The sequence below is a fragment of the Mastigoproctus giganteus genome, chromosome 1 (genome assembly GCF_048544385.1).
Source record: "Mastigoproctus giganteus isolate SK-2022 chromosome 1, ASM4854438v1, whole genome shotgun sequence".
NCBI classification, from domain to species: Eukaryota; Metazoa; Arthropoda; class Arachnida; order Uropygi; family Thelyphonidae; genus Mastigoproctus; species Mastigoproctus giganteus.
The window spans coordinates 2,883,333-2,902,919 of record NC_143575.1 but is presented as its reverse complement, the minus strand read 5'-3'; the positions used below and the strand labels follow the sequence as shown (position 1 = coordinate 2,902,919).

The 19,587-nt window shown below is 38.4% G+C and overlaps 1 protein-coding gene across 1 annotated transcript in view; it reads left to right on the top strand.

Moving 5' to 3' along the window:
* The window catches only part of LOC150090495 (pyroglutamyl-peptidase 1), a 91,086-nt gene that overhangs the window by 51,042 nt on the left and 20,457 nt on the right, over nucleotides 1-19,587 (top strand). The window contains exon 4 of the mRNA XM_090378186.1: nucleotides 8,845-9,077. Coding sequence (XP_090234312.1) covers nucleotides 8,845-9,077 — 233 coding nt within the window. The remainder of the gene's footprint in view (nucleotides 1-8,844; nucleotides 9,078-19,587) is intronic.

Here is a 19,587-nt window from a genome sequence, read left to right as displayed (position 1 = left end):
GATGATCCTGCAGTGCTTCTTTAACCAGTGCCTCCATTAATTTTCCTGGAACAGAAGTTAAACTCACAGGTCTATAATTACTTGTGTCAGCCTTTGATCCTCCTTTGTGAATTGGGGTCACATTTGCACATCTCTAGTCTGTGGGTACCTCCCCTGAGTCCAAGGAAGCTCTCATAATTATGGCTAAGGGTTTGCTTACTTCCTTTGCTGCCTCCCTTAATATAACTGGATAGATCCCATCCACGTCAGTGCCTTTCTTGTGTTTATCTTCAACAATTTCTCCTCCACTTTACTCTCAGTTATTACAAGATTCTCTAGCTTACTGTCAGAGTTGAATACGCCTCTGGTATTCCCCTCTCTCTGAATAACTCCTCATGTGTGAATGTCGATGCAATTGATTGGTAACAAAATTTTTTTGTAACAGAAATGATGGAATTGATTGGTAATGAAGAAAGCTGACCATTTAGATTTTAAATGACGCAAGTGACATCACTTCCTATATGGTGCTAACGATGCTAACTCAGTTACTAACATTGATTTGGTAGGGTAAATAGTAAGTTCATACTAAGATACAGAAATGATGTCACTTCCTAAAGACCGCTAACTCAGTCAGTAATATTGATTCTGTAGAGCGGTGTTTCCCAACCTTTTCTTTACCATGCCCCACCTAAGTCTTTCTAAAATTCTGATGCCCCCTATGTAACGTTGGGAAACACCGATATACATATTTTTTATATTCAAAAATTGAATTATTCCCTAAATGAAGCCTAATTACAACTTGTTCAGGACACGAGACTTAGATTTTAGGAAGAAATCATTAGGAAATTATTAATAAAAAAATAGTAAGTAAATTTTCAAAACATATAATAGACATTGTGATATCCAGTCGATTTCTTTTCTTTAGTAACAAATCATTTATGGCACTAAATCCACATTCAGCTAAATATGAAGATGGAAACGGTAACAATAGCTCTCTTGCAAAGTTGGTTGAATTTGGGTATTTAATTTCTGTTTCATCACAAAGCCATGCCATCGCTTCTTTTATATTGAATAAAGTTTTAACTGACTCATCATTTTGCATTTCTGAGAATTCCTCTTGGTACTGCATTGATACATCAGACAAATCCACTAACATTGGTTGCATCATCCAGGTTGGAAAATCAATTTGTTTTAAATCAAAAAACCTTTCTTTTAAATCATCGGACAGAATTTTCAGATGATCAACAATAACAAATACAGCGGTATCAGTCACTTCACATTTTTGCAGACAACGAAACTGTTCAAATTTTTTTAAAAAATATATTTTTGACATAATTTAATAAATGTAATGAAACCAAATGTCTTCGCTTTTGCACCGACGAGAGTTTTATTTGTTCCTTGAAGTAGTTTATTTAATATATTTAGTTTTTCAAAGATATCGGCTAAATAACTCACAAATGCTTTACCATCGACCGTTAACAGATGCTTCATTTTAGGTTTATCACTTAAAAAGTCACTAATAGTTCCATAAATCTTTTCAAGCAGTTCCCTTTCGAGAGCCACCTTACTTCAGTGTGAAGTAAAAGTCTCACATAGTCTTCATTTTGTTCTTCACAAAAAAGCTTGAAGAGACACAAGTTTTCCCTATGAATAACACAATGCACAAGAAGCATTTCTGGATTCTCATCTTTCATCAATTTTAAGCAGCCATTTTTCTTGCCCATCATATTAGCATTAGTAGAGGCATTTGATGCAAGAAAGCAAGATTATGCAGCATCAGCCAAAAAAAAAAAAAAAAACCACTTCCACTTCCGTTCAAAATACCTGTCCAGCTGAGCCTTAAACTTATTTAGGCTATCAACCTCCACGACAAGGGTTGGAAGTCTGTTCCACCAACCAACCACCCACTGGCTAAAGGCAAATTTCCGCACGTCTATCCTACATCTGTCTTTCCTCAATTTGAATTTATGCCCTCTCAGGTGATTATTCGGAGCTAGAGGAAGAATCCCATCAGCGTTGAGCATGCTCAAACCATTCAAGGCTTTATACACCTCTATCAGATCACCTCGCTGGTGCCTAGTCTCCAGACACTGTAATTTGCAAAACTTAAGCCTTTCTTCGTAAGAGCACCCCTTTGTTCCATTCACTAATCTTGTTGCCCTTCTCTGTACTCATTCCAGCAGCTCTACATCCTTCTTGAAATGAGGCCTCCAGACCTGTATACAGTACTCTAGGTGTGGCCTGACCATTGCCTTATACAAGGGAATAATCACCTCCTTATCACTGCTAGAAAAATTCCTATATATCATTGACAATACACCAAGAGCTACTCTTGCAGCCCGTCTGCACTGCTCGGAGAACTTCATATCTGCCTGCACGACCACCCCCAGGTCCCTTTCATTCTCTACCACTGTCGGTGTAGTACCACAGAGTTGATACGTTGCTCTGGGGTTGCTGTTTCCCATATGTAGTACTTTACATTTGTCAATGTTAAACTTCATTTGCCACCTCTCAGCCCATCTGTTCAACCTTTCCAGATCCTGTTGCAGCAGCATAGTGTCAGTAGTGTCCTTAACAACCCTGCCAACCTTTGTATCGTCTGCAAACTTGGACATTAAACTTGATATCCCATCATCAATATCATTCATAAACACCGAAAACAACAACGGACCCAACACTGAACCCTGAGGAACTCCACTAATAACATTAGTCCACGATGAGCAGTGTCCATTGATTACCACTCTCTGTCTTCTCCCCCTCAACCACCCCTTTATCCATAGCAGCAATTTGCCTCCAATGTCACACTGCTCCAATTTGTGTAGCAGTCTTCCATGTGCAACAGTATCAAAAGCCTTTCTAAGATCCAAGTATATAATATCAAAGCTATTCCCTGCATCCAGTTATTTTGTGACTGCATCATAGTATCCAATCAAATTGGTCAGGCAAGACTTCCCCTTAACAAAACCATGCCGTGTCCGAGCTATAACTGAAGTCTTGTCTAAATGATCCTGCAGTGCTTCTTTAACCAGTGCCTCCATTAATTTTCCTGGAACAGAAGTTAAGCTCACAGGTCTATAATTACTTGTGTCAGCCTTTGATCCTCCTTTGTGAATTGGGGTCACATTTGCACATTTCCAGTCTATGGGTACCTCCCCTGAGTCCAAGGAAGCTCTCATAATTATGGCTAAGGGTTTGCTTACTTCTTTGCTGCCTCCTTTAATATAACTGGATAGATCCCATCCACCCCGGGTGCCTTTCTTGTGTTTATCTTCAACAGTTTCTCCTCCACTTTACTCCCAGTTATTTCAAGATTCTGTAGCTTACTGCTAGAGTTGAATACACCTCTGGCATTCCCCTCGCTGAATAACTCCTCATGTGTGAATGTCGATGCAAAATATTCATTTAGTTTGTTAGCTGCCTGAGCAGGATCATCAACAGTTGACCCATCAATATCAAGTGGACCAATCTGATTCATCCCCTTCCTTCTAGAGTTTACATAAGTAAAGAACTCTTTGCTGTTTTTCTTTGCATCCCTTGCCAGGATTTCTCGTAATCTGCCTTCGCCTGCCTAACCTCCTTTGTAACTTGGTTGCATATCAACTTGTATCTATCATAGGCTTCTGTGTCATGTGTTAATTTGTAAGTATCCCATGCATTTTTCTTCTCTGCCATATGTCTCATTAGTTCATCTGACGTCCACTTAGGCCTAAACCTTGAACAATATTTCTTAATTGGTATGTAAAGCCTAGTAGCTTCCAAGATAAGTTCTTTGAATGCTTCCCATTTTGAATTTGCTGTTGGTAACATCATCAGTTGGTCCCACTGTATAGAATTTAAATTATTAGGAGCACCATCTGCAGCGCAAGATGTTATATTTTTCATTGATATATTATTGTCATCTAAGTAATTTTTTAGCTTATTATATATATCTTTGGAGGTAATGGTGCTCTCTAACGATTTACAGAATAACATTTCTTCAGCAAAATTACCTTTATCAATATATCTTACATAAGTTATCAGTACGGCTTCACTGTCTCTCAAAGTTGAGTCATCCATTTGCACTGAGAATTTTCTTGTTTTCAGCTTTCCAACAAGTTGTATTTCAATATCTTCACTCATTTCATCTGTTCTTCCGCTAACAGTATTGTTATTGAGTGGCTTAGCTTTCACGTCTTTGTCATCTTTTTCCAGAACTGTTTTAAGAAATGCTGATATTGATGGTTTGATTAAATTCTCTCCTATAGTATGATTTTTCCCAGATTTAGCAATGAGTAAAGAAATTTTATAACTAGCCTCAAGAGTATGATTGACAGTTGCAGTATGAGCAATAAACAGAGACTTTACCAACAATTGTTCTTTTGTACAAGTTAAGTCATAGTAGGCGGTTGTTTCAAACTCTAGACGAGCAATTTTTGAATTGCCCCCCTGAACAATCAAATTTCCCCCATGTGGGGCGTGGGACCCACGTTGGGAAACACCGCTGTAGAGCAAGCAGCGGGTAGTAATATTATGCAACCATAAAAGCTTTGAAGAACTAAAGAAGCCTCTCGTGTCAAAAAGGAATGAGTTCAAAAACATGGAGAATGAAAAAAATTCAGACTTTAATAAAATCTACAGATTTTATTAAAGAATATTCTTTCACACAAAACCATTTCTTTGCTTAAAATTTAAATGACTTTGATTCAAGAACACAACAATAAAACAATCACTTCAACAAACAGTAACTTCTTGGAGAAGTTTGTGGTTATGACATCATACTAGTCTACAAATGTATTTCGCTAACTATTGAATTGAAAAAATATCTATAAAAGCATTTCAAAGATGGCTAAAACTCCAGCTGAGGGAAATCAAGAGAAGTATGCAAGAATAAAAGCTTCAGAGCCACCGAAGAAGCTTCCCACATTGATAAAAGAACAAGTTCAAAAACATAGAGAACAAAAAAAAAAAAAAAAAAATGCAGAGTTTAATAAATTCTGCTTCTCAAGATTTTGATCAACATCAACCTTCTACATTGACTTCTCATTGACAAGCTTCTTCAAAGCCATACAGGCTTTGAAAGATCATCTTTGAAGGATTTCCAGGATCATCTGCTGTGGGTAAACTTGCTAGAATGAAGGCTATCCGTTTGCTGTGGCTATAGAAATCGATTTAGAAGCCGTCCTGATCGAAAGAAGTAGTATGAGTGTTTTGTTGAATAACAACAGAATGATCTCGGCTAAATGAAATCATTTTCAACTAATAACAGCTTGTGCTATTACCATCCATTAATCTCAGGGAGGTACTTTCTATTCCATAGTTTATGAATATTAGAAATGTCACGAACAACTAGTTTATGTTGCATTATCTCGAGTTACTGATATCAATGATCTTTACATTATTTCTGCAAATGGAGAAAAGAAATTTTATCATGGACTGAGAAAAGCTACATGTTACATCCACTTTTGCATTTCAAGCTGAAATGATCAAGTTGTCGAGTAATCCTCTGTTTACTGTGCAAGATACTTTATACGATCTTGTTGTTTACTTAATCAGTAAACAACAAGATCTTTCCATTCTAACGGTAAATTGTCAAAGTTTACGTGCTCACAGTGACGATCTCACTGATGCAGTCACACAACAATCCGATTTACTTCTACTTTCTGAAACGTGGTTAAATAACAAAGAAGTAAGCAGACCTAAGTTCATTTGTGTCATTCAATTCAAACTAAAAGATCAACAAGTTGGTGGTTTAACAGTTTATTATAAGAGAGAAAATTGTACTCATGTTGTTACTTCTCATATAGAAGTGATTTATCAACAAACTGTTGGAAAATCTGAGTGTTAGACCTGTTGGAGACATTTGTGCAGCTGAATGCCTTCTTCCTGATGGTCAAACAATATTGTCGGTAGTCATTTACATTTCACCTAACCAAAAGATCGAACACATCATTGAATTCATCCATTTCGTTTTACTTCCTGACATGATTGAAGGAGCTGCATTGCTACAACAGTTTTCTCACAAGAAATGCGACCGAATACCAATGATAGTGGAGATTTCAACATTAATTTTGCAGATATTCAATCCAAACCTTTTGACTGATATCTTAGAAAATAAACTTGGACTAATGTTAAATACTTCTAGATCTGTAATCATGGAACTATAATTGATTTGGTGTTTCAAAGACATTTACACTTTTTACAATCTCAAGTGTATGTATCATACTTTAGCTACCACAAAGCCATTGTAAGTAAATTACTTACTGAACACGTACTGCAACCTCAAATTCATGAAATTGTCGAAAAAAAAATAATTGCTTTAAAATGTTAAACATGTTTGGTTTCTTTTCATACTAAACCCCTTTAACCTCGTCCAAGCCAAGGATGTTTTCACATAAAATAAAATATCTTTTGTGCGTACACGGTACACACGGTGTTTATTTTGTTTGGTTGCTTTTCATTTTTTTCCTTTTTCTGTATTCATAACCAGAGAGTTGTTTCCTTCTATCAGACATCTGGGAAATATTGAAAAAAAAAAAAGTTTTTAATTTAAAATTCATTATTTGTTAATATAAAATACCACAAAACACATTGTTCGATACATTGAACTTTTAGTCTCCTTAGTCTTTGCCGTCTCTTTTAGTTTACAATTGGTCTTTACCAACCTCTCGGACTCTGCCACCCCTTAGTCATTGCTGCCCTGGTGCAGTACACCACTTGCACCACTGGGTTGGCGCGGCTCTGGATGCAGATTACACACTTCAAGAGTCTCCACATAACAGGTTGAAAACTTGAACAGACTTTGGCCACCACAATTTCCAGACATGACCTTATCAAATTATTATGTCAAACCAGTCCCTAAAATTGGAAACCCCAAGACTGCTAAAGACTTCCGTCCAATTGCCATAGGATGTACTTTATTAAAAATTTTGAAAAACTAATACAACCAGTAATTATCCAGCACTGTTTTTCTCACTGACCACCTTACCTCCACACAGTCCTACACCACAGGTCCACGACCTCAAATCTCCTCGATACTCTCTTCATAGCACAAAAGGCCCTGAACGAGAGAGCTGAACTGGACATTATTATTTTTTTTTTATTAAATGTGCTTATGATACTGTGTCAATCCCAACCCTTTTATACATCCTAAAAGAATATTTCAAGGCATCAAACCAAATAGTCAGCATTCTGGATTCTTTACTACACCGGAGAGAGCTAATTATAGAAAACGGATCTCACCAAAAAACTATCTATGCAACAAGGGTGAGGTGGTCGACCACCCTCTTTGCAATTCTACGTGAACAATGCTGCATATCCAAATTTCTGCTCCTTCGCCGATGATTTAAAATTTTTTATTATTTCAAAAGACCCCAAACAGATTCAAGAAATTAATAATCAAACCTCCAATCAAATTCAACAATTAATAGATTATTTACAGCTAGCTCGACTCCAACTAAACAATGCAAAGTCAGCCCACATGACAATTATGAAGAGGAATTTCAGAAATGACATCCGAGTTGTAGTTAATGGCAAGACGATTCCAAAAGTATCATTGCATACTGACCTAGGGTTAACGTGGGATGAAGATTTAAATTTCGAAGATCACATCCTCAAGACAAAGAAAAAGACCTATGCTGCATTCTGGGCTATCCTCTAGGAGCTTGTAGGCTGCCACAACATCAATTTGCTTTGTCAATACATTGATCGGTGTCTCACTCCTATACCTTTATATGCATCTGAAATCTGGTCCTCAGCACCTGCCTCTCTGCATAACAGATTCTTGGCAATGGAATACTGGATTCTGCGGTGGCTGACCCGTCTGGGAGGAAGCCCGTTTATCATCTCCAAATCTATTCTTCTAATCAATCTAGGCATGACCCCCTGGAAGCTCACTGTTCTTAAAAAAAAAATCTGTCCACATCCTCTAAGCTGCTAACCCGTCAGATTGATGCCCCATTGATAGAGGATATTATCTCACTTCCCAAAGCAAGCAATAGAAACCACCAGAGTGGGCAACGTCCACTTAGGATGGAGCTCACTATCCTAGACTCCCTAAAAGGAATGTTCCCGTATAACATGATTCAATGCTTCAACACCTCCATAGATCCAAATAAGTTTGGAGAAAATAGAAGATACAGAAGCCAAATTATGGATGAAATCTGGACCGAATCACCTGAACTACTATAAAATGTGAGCTTTATTTATATGAGAAATGTAAATAATTTAATGCAAAAATATATTGTAAAAGCAAAGCAAATTGTAATGACAGAAAAAATGATATGTAGGACAACCTGTATTTGTAATTACAATATTAATTTAATATCAATTTTATTTTAAAGTTACTGCTATTATGTGAATATAATTTCTAAACAATGTCATTATTTTAAATATCAAAAATTCGTATAAAATTGTGCACGTATTTTTAAAATATATATTTGTACACCCTCCTAGCCCACTGACTGTTCAGGGGGTGAACCTAAGGTTAATAAACAGATGATAATAAAAATAATAATAAAAATTTTCTTCCTATAGGAATGTCTGAAAGAGTAAGTTTTTGTGAAAAATTTCAGCTCACTGCAGGAGTTAATATAAAACATCACTGAAGTGGTTTCAAATATCATGTGCATAACCGAGGATGGATTGTGCTTATTTGTATAAGCTATAAGCCCTCTGTCAAAAAGATACGTACATGTTAAACCTATTTATTTGGTCTCCAGATTACTAGGTTAAAACCAAAAACTAGGTTAAACAAACTTTACAGTCACCCTGTGCAAAAAGGAAACCATGTTTACATATTTTACTCCATGGAATGGTATATAAATTGCAGTGATCAATTTTTGTTTTTACAGATTTGTAATAATAATTTATTATTATATTTTGTTACAGTTAATTGTCCACTGTGGAATGTCTGCACTTTCAAACACACTACAACTAGAACAGATAGCTAATAACAATGGATATACAGCATCTGATATTCGAGGAAAGCTACCTTCAGAAAACTGTTGTGTCCACTGTGGTCCTAAGGTCCTATGTAGCAAGTTAAACATGTCTCAGGTTTCACATGAGGTGAACTCATCTGGAGTTGATGTTCCTGCAGTTGTTTCTCGAGATGCTGGAAGGTACCATCATTTAGTTAACTAATATGATTTATATGTTGATGTTTTGTTTAGTATATTTATATATATTAATATTTTTATTTCTTTCTTTCTTAGTATCATAAATCTGTAACCATAGGGAAATGTTATAGAATATGTTCAGCTAATGCTTACTACATTCTAATTTCCAGTTTTACAGAATGACCTTTGCACAAATAGCCATTACTTTTTAATTGCCTTTTATCAGTTCCTTAAATGTTGAATATCAGGTACTTCTCCAGTGGGTGAAGGGGTGAACTTGGTTAACTTCAGTCGTTCATCATGGATTATCTCCAACTTCTGGCTTGTTTCTTGACATATACCATACAATAAATGTTGCTTTCTCAGCATTGAATAAACTAAGCTTTTGCTCTTAGCATTACTTTTCTTTTAAACAGCAAATAATTCTGTAGAAATTGAAACCTTTTAGGCAGCATAGTATTTACACCTTATGGTAAAACTGTGTTTGAATTCCTTCTGGATGGGAAGAGGCTTGCTGGATGGTTCCATAAAAATGATGGACATACACATGAAGGAATTTAGGCACCAAAAAAAAAAAATTCTCATTAGAGGTGGGGGGGGGATAGATTTTAGTAAGAAATGCTGATTTAAATATAAGAAAACTAAATTGAAACTTTATTCAAAATAATAATGCAGAGAGCATTAGTTATAATGCTCTCAGAATTATTATTCTATAAGTTATAATTTAAATTTAATTGTACAGTTTTTAACAATTTTCTAGAAAAAATATCTTTCTCATCTAAACAATTGAGAGGTATATTAAAAAAAAGTTACTTTGTACAGGTTCAATGCAGAAATTTATGCTCATCTATACCCAGAAATTGAAATTTCATTGAACCAGCTGAAATTTTATGATTTTCGACATGCGAGAATAATGAAGGTTATGTAGTTTTACCTAAATATTAACAATGTATTGTAAAATTTACACAGACAAATTGATTGATCAAATACCAGGCATGTCTGGTTGGTATTTGATGATTTGTTTTCTGGAAAGTAAGCTCAAATGCCAGATTGTCTCAAAAACCACACATTAGGTATCATGATGAGGGGAATAAATTTTTAGGTGCCTTTTTAACACTGTAGCTAGAGTTTGGTCTTGGGTGAAAGTTGCTCCAATAGAAACTTGGGTTCTTGAAGGAATAGCACCGTGAAGCTCTTAATGCTGCCTCATAGTTTCGCATGCTTTGACACACACACACACACACACACACACACACACACACACACACACACACACACACACACACACACACAATCGTAAACTAGCCCAAGCTACATTTTAGATATTTAGATATTGACCCAAATGGTTTATAAAATTCCATGACTTAATCCATCTAAAGGTGAGCTCCTGGATTAGAATTAGTATTAGCTATATAGTGCAAGGGAGCAACAGGCTTTTTCTGCACTACCCAAAAAAAAATATATATATATAAATACAGTTAGTTTCCAACTTTACAAGTTAATTCATTCCAAGCGTGTGCTCATAAAGCAAAAACTGTTAAAGCAAAAATTTATTTCCCAAAGATGTAATGTTCAAAATAGGGGTTATGTTCACAACAATAAAATTTGACCATTAACATTAGTAGAGGCATATGATGCAAGAAAGCAAGCTTATGCAGCATCAGCCAAAAGAAAAAAAAAAAAAAAAAAAACCCACTCCCATTTCACCCCTCCATTCGTTCCAAATACCTGTCCAGCTCAGCCTTAAATTTATTTGGGCTATCAACCTCCACAACAAAAGATGGAAGTCTGTTCCACCAACCAACTACCACCTGGCTAAATGCAAACTTCTGCACATCTATCCTACAACTGTCTTTCCTCAATTTGAATTTATGCCCTCTCAGGCGATTATTCTGAGCAAGAATCCCATCAGCATTCAGCTTGTTCAACCTATTCAAGGCCTTATACACCTCAGTCAGATCACCTCGCAGGTGCCTAGTCTCCAGACACTGCAATTTGCAAAATTTAAGCCTTTCTTCATAAGAGCAACCCTTCGTTCTGTTCACTAATCTTGTAGCCCTTCTCTGTACTTGTTCCAACAGCTGTACATCCTTCTTAAAATGAGGCCTCCAGACCTGTATACAGTACTCAAGGTGTGGCCTGACCATTGCCTTGTACAAGGGGATAATCACTTCCTTATTCCTACTAGAAAAATTTCTGTATATCATTGACAAGACACATTGAGCTACTCTTGCAGACCATCTGCACTGCTCAAAAAACTTCATATCTGCCTGCACAATTACCCCCAGGTCCTTTTCATTCTCTACCACTGTCAATGTAGTACCACACAGTTGATACGTTACTCTGAGATTACTGCTTCCAATATGTAATACTTTACATTGGTCAATGTTAAACTTCAGTTGCCACCTCTCAGCCCATCTGCTCAACTTTTCTAGATATTGTTGCAGCAGCATACTGTCATTAGTGTCCTTAACAATACAACCTTTGTATTGTCTGAAAACTTGGACATTAAGCCTGATGTACCATCATCAATATCATTTATAAATACAGAAAACAACAGTGGACCCCAACACTGAACCCTGAGGGACTCCACTAATAACATTAGTCCACGATGAGCAGTGTCCATTGATTACCACTCTCTGTCTTTTCCCACTCAACCATCCATTTATCCATAGCAGCAGTTTGCCTCCAATGCCACACTGCTCCAATTTGTGCAGCAGTCTTCCATGTGCAACAGTATCAAAAGCCTTTCTAAGATCCAAATATATAATATCGAAGTTATTCCCTGCATTCAGTTCCTTTGTGACTACATCATAGTATCCAATCAAATTAGTCAGGCAAGATTTTCCCTTAATAAAACCATGCTGTGTCCAAGCTATAACTGAAGTCTTGTCTAGATGATCCTGCAGTGCTTCTTTAACCAGTGCCTCCATTAATTTTCTTGGAACAGAAGTTAAACTAACAGGTCTATAATTACTTGTTTTGCCCTTTGATCCTCCTTTGTGAATTGGGGTCACATTTCAACATCTCCAGGCCATGGGTATCTCCCCTGAGTCCAAGGAAACTCTCATAAGGAAGCACTGCAGGATTATCTAGACAGGATTTCAGTTATAGCTCGGACACAGCATGGTTTTGTTAAGGGAAAGTCTTGCCTGACCAATTTGATTGGATACTATGAGGTGGTCACTAAGAAACTGGATGCAGGGAATAACTTTGATATCATATATTTGAATCTTAGAAAGGCTTTTGATACTGTTGCACATGGAAGATTGCTGCATAAATTGGAGCAGTGTGGCATTGGAGGAAAATTGCTGCTAAGGATAAAGGCATGGTGAGTGGGAGAAGACAGAGAGTGGTAATCAATGGACACTGCTCATCGTGGACTAATGTAATTAGTGGAGTCCCTCAGGGTTCAGTGTTGGATCCATTGTTGTTTTCTGTATTTATAAATGATATTGATGATGGTATATCAAGCTTAATGTCCAAGTTTGCAGATGATACGAAGGTTGGCAGGGTTGTTATGGACACTAATGACAGTACGCTGCTGCAACTGGATCTAGAAAAGTTGAGCAGATGGGCTGAGAGATGGCAACTGAAGTTTAACATTGACAAATGTAAAGTACTACATATGGGAAGCAGGAACCCCAGAGTGACGTTTCAACTCTGTGGTACTACACCGATAGTGGTAGAGAACAAAAAGGACCTGGGGGTACTTCTGCAGGCAGATACGAAGTTTTATGGTGCCTCCGTAGTCAGGTGGGCAGGAGCAGCAGTGCGTAGCACATGCTTCTTGATTAGACCGGGGTTCGAGCCCATGACCACTAAATAAGGAGGATGCGGAAAGATCAGAGAATGACCACTGCATATCCCCGAAGCAATATGGCCTTAGTTGCTAATGCTCCTAAAAACCAAATACAACATATGAAGTTTTCTGATCAGTGCAGACGGTCTGCAAGAGTAGCTCATAGTGTCTTGTCAATGATATACAGGAATTTTTCTAGCAGGGATCAGGAGGTGAGTATCCCCTTGTATAAGGAAATGATCAGGCCACACCTTGAGTACTCTATACAGGTATGGAGGCCTCATTTTAAGAAGGATGTAGAGCTGTTCGAACGATTACAGAGAAGGGCAACAAGATTAGTGAATGGAACAAACAGTTGCTCTCCCGAAGAAAGGCTTAAAGTTTGCAAATTGCAATGTCTGGAGACTAGGCACCTGTGAGGTGATCTGATTGAGGTGTATAATGCCTTGAATGGTTTGAGCATGCTCAATGCTGATGGTATTTTTTATCTTGCTCAGAATAATCATCTGAGAGGGCATAAATTCAAATTGGGGAAAGACAGATGTAGGATAAATGTGCAAAAGTTTGCCTTTAGCCAGCGGGTAATTGGGTGGTGGAACAGACTTCCATCCCTTGTTGTGGAAATTGATAGCCTAAATCAATTTAAGGCTAAGCTGGACAGGTACCTGGAATTAATGGATGGGTGAAATGGGAGCCGTTTTTTTTTTTTTTTTTGTCAGATGCTGCATGAGCTTGCTCTCTTGCATCATATGCCTCTACTAATGCTAATGCTAATAGTTATGGCTAAGTGTTTACTTACTTCCTTTGCTGCCTCCTTTAATATAACTGGATAGATCTCATCCACCCTAGGTGCCTTTTTTATGTTTATCTTCAACAATTTCTCCTCCACTTTCCTCTCAGTTATTACAAAATCATCTTGCTCTCTGCCAGAGTTTAATTAACTTCTGGCATTTCCCTCCCTGAATAACGCCTTATGCGTGAATGTAGATGCAAAATACTGATTTAGTTTGTTAGCCACCTGAGCAGGATCATCAACATTATATTATAACAGTTGAACCATCAATATCAAGTGGACCAATTTGATTCATCCCTTTTGTTAGCATTAGCATTAGCATTAGTAGAGGCATATGATGCAAGAAAGCAAGCTTATTCAGCATCAGCCAAAAAAAAAAAAAAAAAAAAAACCCACTCCCATTTCACCCATCTGTTCGTTCGAAATACCTGTCCAGTTGAGCTTTAAATTTGTTTAGGCTATCAACTTCTACAACAAGTGATGGAAGTCGGTTCCACCAACCAACCACCCGCTGGCCAGAGGCAAATTTCCGCACATCTATCCGACATCCGTCCTTCCTCAATTTGAATTTATGCCCTCTGAGGTGATTATTCTGAGCAAGATGAAGAATCCCATTGGCATTGAGCATGCTCAAACCATTCAAAGCTTTATACACCTCTATCAGATCACCTCGCCGGTGCCTAGTCTCCAGACTCTGTAATTTGCAAAACTTAAGCCTTTCTTCGTAAGAGCAACCCATTGTTCCATTCACTAATCTTGTTGCCCTTCTCTGTACCCGTTCCAGCAGTTCTACATCCTTCTTGAAATGAGGCCTCCAGACCTGTATACAGTACTCAAGATATGGCCTAACCATTGCCTTATACAAGGGAATAATCACCTCCTTATCCCTGCTAGAAAAATTCCTGTATATCATTGACTAGACACCATGAGCTACTCTTGCAGCTCGTCTGCGCTGTTCAGAGAACTTCATATCTGCCTGCACAATTACCCCCAGGTCCTTTTCATTCTCCACCACTGTCAGTGTAGTACCGCAGAGTTGATACGTTGCTCTGGGGTTACTGTTTCCCATATGTAGTACTTTACATTTGTCAATGTGGCCGACCGGGCTAGCCGAGTGGGTAAAGTACCTGCCCGGCAACCCAAAGGTCGCGGGTTCGATTCCCGCCTCGGGCTTGGATCAAAGTACTGCAAAAACCTTGGGAGGTGCAATATGGCCACAGAAGCCGATGCGCCAACAACTACCAAATCAAAAAAAAAAAAAAAAAAAAAAAAATTTGTCAATGTTAAAGAATCTCTTTATGTTTTTTTTTTTTTTTTTTTTTTGTTGTTTGGTTTTTAGGAGCATTAGCAACTAAGGCCATATTGCTCCGGGATATGCGGTGGTCATTCCTTGACCACCGCATATCCCGGAGCAATATGGCCTTAGTTGCTAATGCTCCTAAAAACCAAACAACAAAAAAAAAAAAAAAAAAAAACATAAAGAGATTCTTTAACATTGACAAATGTTCAATTGTTTTAGAGTTTACATAGGTAAAGAGCTCTGCTGCTTTTTCTTTGCATCCTTTGCCAAATATTTCTCATAATCTGCCTTTGCCTGCCTAATCTCCTTTGTGACTTGGTTACAGAACTGCTTATATCTATCATAGGCTTCCATGTCACCCATTAATTTATGTGTCCCATGCATTTTTCTTCTCTGCCACATGTCTCATTAGTTCATCTGACATCCATTTAAGCCTAACCTTGAACAATATTTCTTAGTCGGTATGTAAAGCCTAGTAAATTCCAAGATAAATTCTTTGAATGCCTCCCGTTTTGAATTTGCTGTTGGTAAAATCATCAGTTGGTCCCATCGTATAGAATTTAAATACTGTCTCAGACCATTGTAGTCGCCTTTACGAAAGCAAAAAACCTTCCCTTTACCCCTGATGGTAGTTACCTCTTTGAATAAATCCGATTTCAGCACACTGTGATCACTGCCACCTGCTGGTTACTTTATCTGCAGATTCTTAATGCATGAAAAATCAATACTGATAATCAGATCAAGAGTATTACTCCCTCTAGTTGCCTCTCGAACATGTTGATGTAGAAAACAATCATCCAATAAATCCACAAAAGCCTTCTTATTGTTTGTTGTTTGTTATTTGGTTTTTAGGAGCATTAACAACTAAGGCCATATTGCTCCGGGAATATGCGGTGGTCATTCCTGACCTTTCCGCATCCTTCGTATTTGGTGGTGACGGGCTCGAACAAAAGCCTGGATAGTGTGTGAGTGACCAACCCACAAATTCCAGTCAATATCTGGGAAATTAAAATCCCCCATTAGCATTAGCATTAGCATTAGTAGAGGCATATGATGCAAGAAAGCAAGCTTATTCAGCATCAGCCAAAAAAAAAAAAAAAAAAAAACAACCACTACTCCCATTTCACCCCTCAATTCGTTCGAAATACCTGTCCAGCTGAGCCTTAAATTTGTTTAGGCTATCAACTTCAACAACAAGCGATGGAAGTCTATTCCACAAACCAACTGCCCGCTGGCTAAAGGCGAATTTCCGCACATCTATCCGACATCCGTCCTTCCTCAATTTGAATTTATGCCCTCTCAGGTGATTATTCTGAGCAAGAGGAAGAATTCCATCGGCATTGAGCATGCTCAAGCCATTCAAAGCCTTGTACACCTCTATCAGATCACCTCGGCGATGCCTAGTCTCCAGGCTCTGTAATTTGCAAAACTTAAGCCTTTCTTCGTAAGAGCAACCCTTTGTTCCATTCACTAATCTTGTTGCCCTTCTCTGTACCCGTTCCAGCAGCTCTACATCCTTCTTGAAATGAGGCCTCCAGACCTGTATACAGTACTCAAGGTGTGGCCTGACCAATGCCTTATACAAGGGAATAATCACATCCCTGTCCCTGCTAGAAAAATTCCTGTATATCATTGACAAGGCACCATGAGCTACTCTTGCAGCTCGTCTGCACTGCTCAGAGAACTTCATATCTGCCTGCACAATTACCCCCAGGTCCTTTTCATTCTCTACCACTGTCAGCGTAGTACCACAGAGTTGATACGTTGATCTGGGGTTACTGTTTCCCATATGTAGTACTTTACATTTGTCAATGTTAAACTTCATTTGCCAGCTCTCAGCCCATCTGCTCAACCTTTCCAGATCCTGTTGCAGCAGCATAGTATCAGTAGTGTCCTTAACAACCCTGCCAACCTTTGTATCGTCTGCAAACTTGGACATTAAGCCTGATACACCATCATCAATATCATTTATAAATACAGAAAACAACAATGGACCCAACACTGAACCCTGAGGAACTCCACTAATAACATTAGTCCACGTTGAGCAGTGTCCATTGATTACCACTCTCTGTCTTCTGCCACTCAACCATCCCTTTATCCATAGCAGCAATTTGCCTCGAATGCCACACTTCTCCAATTTGTGCAGCAGTCTTCCATGCGCAACAGTATCAAAAGCCTTTCTAAGATCCAAATATATAATATCAAAGTTATTCCCTGCATCCAGTTTTTTTGTGACTACATCATAGTATCCAATCAAATTGGTCAGACAAGACCTGCATTTAACAAACCCATGCTGTGTCTGAGCTATAACTGAATTCTTGTCCAGATGATCCTGCAGTGCTTCTTTAACCAGTGCCTCCATTAATTTTCCTGGAACCGAAGTTAAACTAACAGGTCTATAATTACTTGTGTCAGCCTTTGATCCTCCTTTGTGAATTGGGGTTACATTTGCACATCTCCAGTCCATGGGTACCTCCCCTGAGTCCAAAGAAGCTCTCATAATTATGGCTAGGGGTTTGCTTACTTCCTTTGCTGCCTCCTTTAATATAACTGGATAGATCCCATCCACCCCGGGTGCCTTTTTTATGTTTATCCTCAACATTTCTCCTCCACTTTCCTCTCAGTTATTAGAAAATCATCTAGCTCACTGCCAATGTTTACTTCACCCACGACATTCCCCTTCCTGAATAACTCCTCATGTGTGAATGTAGATGCAAAATACTCGTTTAGATTGTTAGCCACCTGAGCTGGATCCTCAACTGTTGAACCATCAACATCCAGTGGACCAATCTGATTCATCCCTTTCCTTCTTGAGTTTAAATAGGTAAAGAACTCTTTTCTGTTTTTCTTTGCATCCTTTGCCAAGGATGTCTCATAATCTGCCTTTGCCTGCCTAATCTCCTTTGTGACTTGGTTACAGACCAACTTATATCTATCATAGGCTTCCACGTCACCCATTAATTTGTATGTATCCCATGCATTTTTCTTCTCTGCCATATGTCTCATTAGTTCATCTGACAACCATTTAGGCCTGAACCTTGAACAATATTTCTTGGTTGGTATGTAAAGCCTGGTAGCTTCCAAGATTAGTTCCTTGAATGCTTCCCATTTTGAATTTGCTGTTGGTAACATCATCAGTTGGTCCCACTGTATAGAATTTAAATACTGTCTCAGACCAGCATAGTCTCCTTTACGAAAGCAAAAACCCTTCCCTTTACCTCTGATGGTAGTTACCTTCTTGAGTAAATCCCACTTCAGCACACTGTGATCACTGCCACCCAGTGGTTCATTTATCTGCAGATTCCTAATGCATGAAGAATCACTACTGATAATCAGATCAAGAGTATTACTCCCTCTAGTTGCCTCCCGAACATGCTGGTGTAGAAAACAATCATCCAATAAATCCACAAAAGCCTTGCTAGTGTGTGAGTGACCAACCCACAAATTCCAGTCAATATCTGGGAAATTAAAATCCCCCATTATAAGACTCTCTGATTTACTGGCCCACTCTATTTCCCTGTACAGTATCTTATTATACTCATCAGAGTCATTAGGCCTATAGCACACTCCTACTCTCAATTTTGATTTACCTATGCTTATGTCACACCAAACTGACTCAACACTGCACTGTCCAGCGATGTCAACTGGCTTCACTTCCTTGGATTTTATGTGTTTTTTAACTAACAGCATAACCCCTCCTCCCTTCCTATCCTGTCTATCCTTTCTGTAGACGTTGTACTCCCCAAATTCCAGTTCTGCATTCCTTATATCTGTGTGACACCACGTCTCTGATATCCCAACAATATCTGCCTTTGATGTTTTGAGTAATACCTCAAATTCATCAAATTTATTTACTAAACTCCTAGCATTAGTGTACACGCAAGTATACATGCACCTGTTTCTATTCTTAGCTACCCTAACACAACCCATGTGTTTACTTGTACCGCAATGACTTCCAGCAGTCTCTGAAATATCCTGCATCTTGTTTTTCAGGCTTCTGCTCATTCCAATAGAAGCAGTGCAAGAATCTCTTTCACCTCTGCCCGTGGCTACTGTTAATCCATTAGTCTTTGTCTCCCCCCAAGCTAGCAGTTTTCCGACCCACCTAACACTGCCTCGATAGCATCAGCAAATATTCTTGCACCCTTTCTATTTAAGTGTATCCCATCCCTGTAGAAGCAATCTCTCCTGTTAACAAGTACAGTCCAGGCTGAAAAAAATTCTACCCCTTCAGCCTTGCACAATCTTTCCAGGGCCGAATTGATCGACAAGGCTCTCATCATATACTCCCTCCTATCGTGTCTGGGCAGAATTGCAGACACTTTCAAATTCAACCCTACTTCACGGCTTTTTTTCAACAGTGACCTGTACTTGTTAAGTAATTCCGCTGGTCTCCTACTCTTATAAGACTCTCTAATTTGCTGGCCCACTTTATTTCCCTGTACAATTTCTTATTATACTCATCAGAGTCATTAGGCCTATAACACACTCCTACTCTCAATTTTGATCTCCCAATGCTTATGCCACACCAAACTGACTCGACACTGCACTGTCCAGCGATATCAACTGGCTGGACTTCCTTAGATTTTGTGTTTCTTAAATAATAGCATAACCCCTC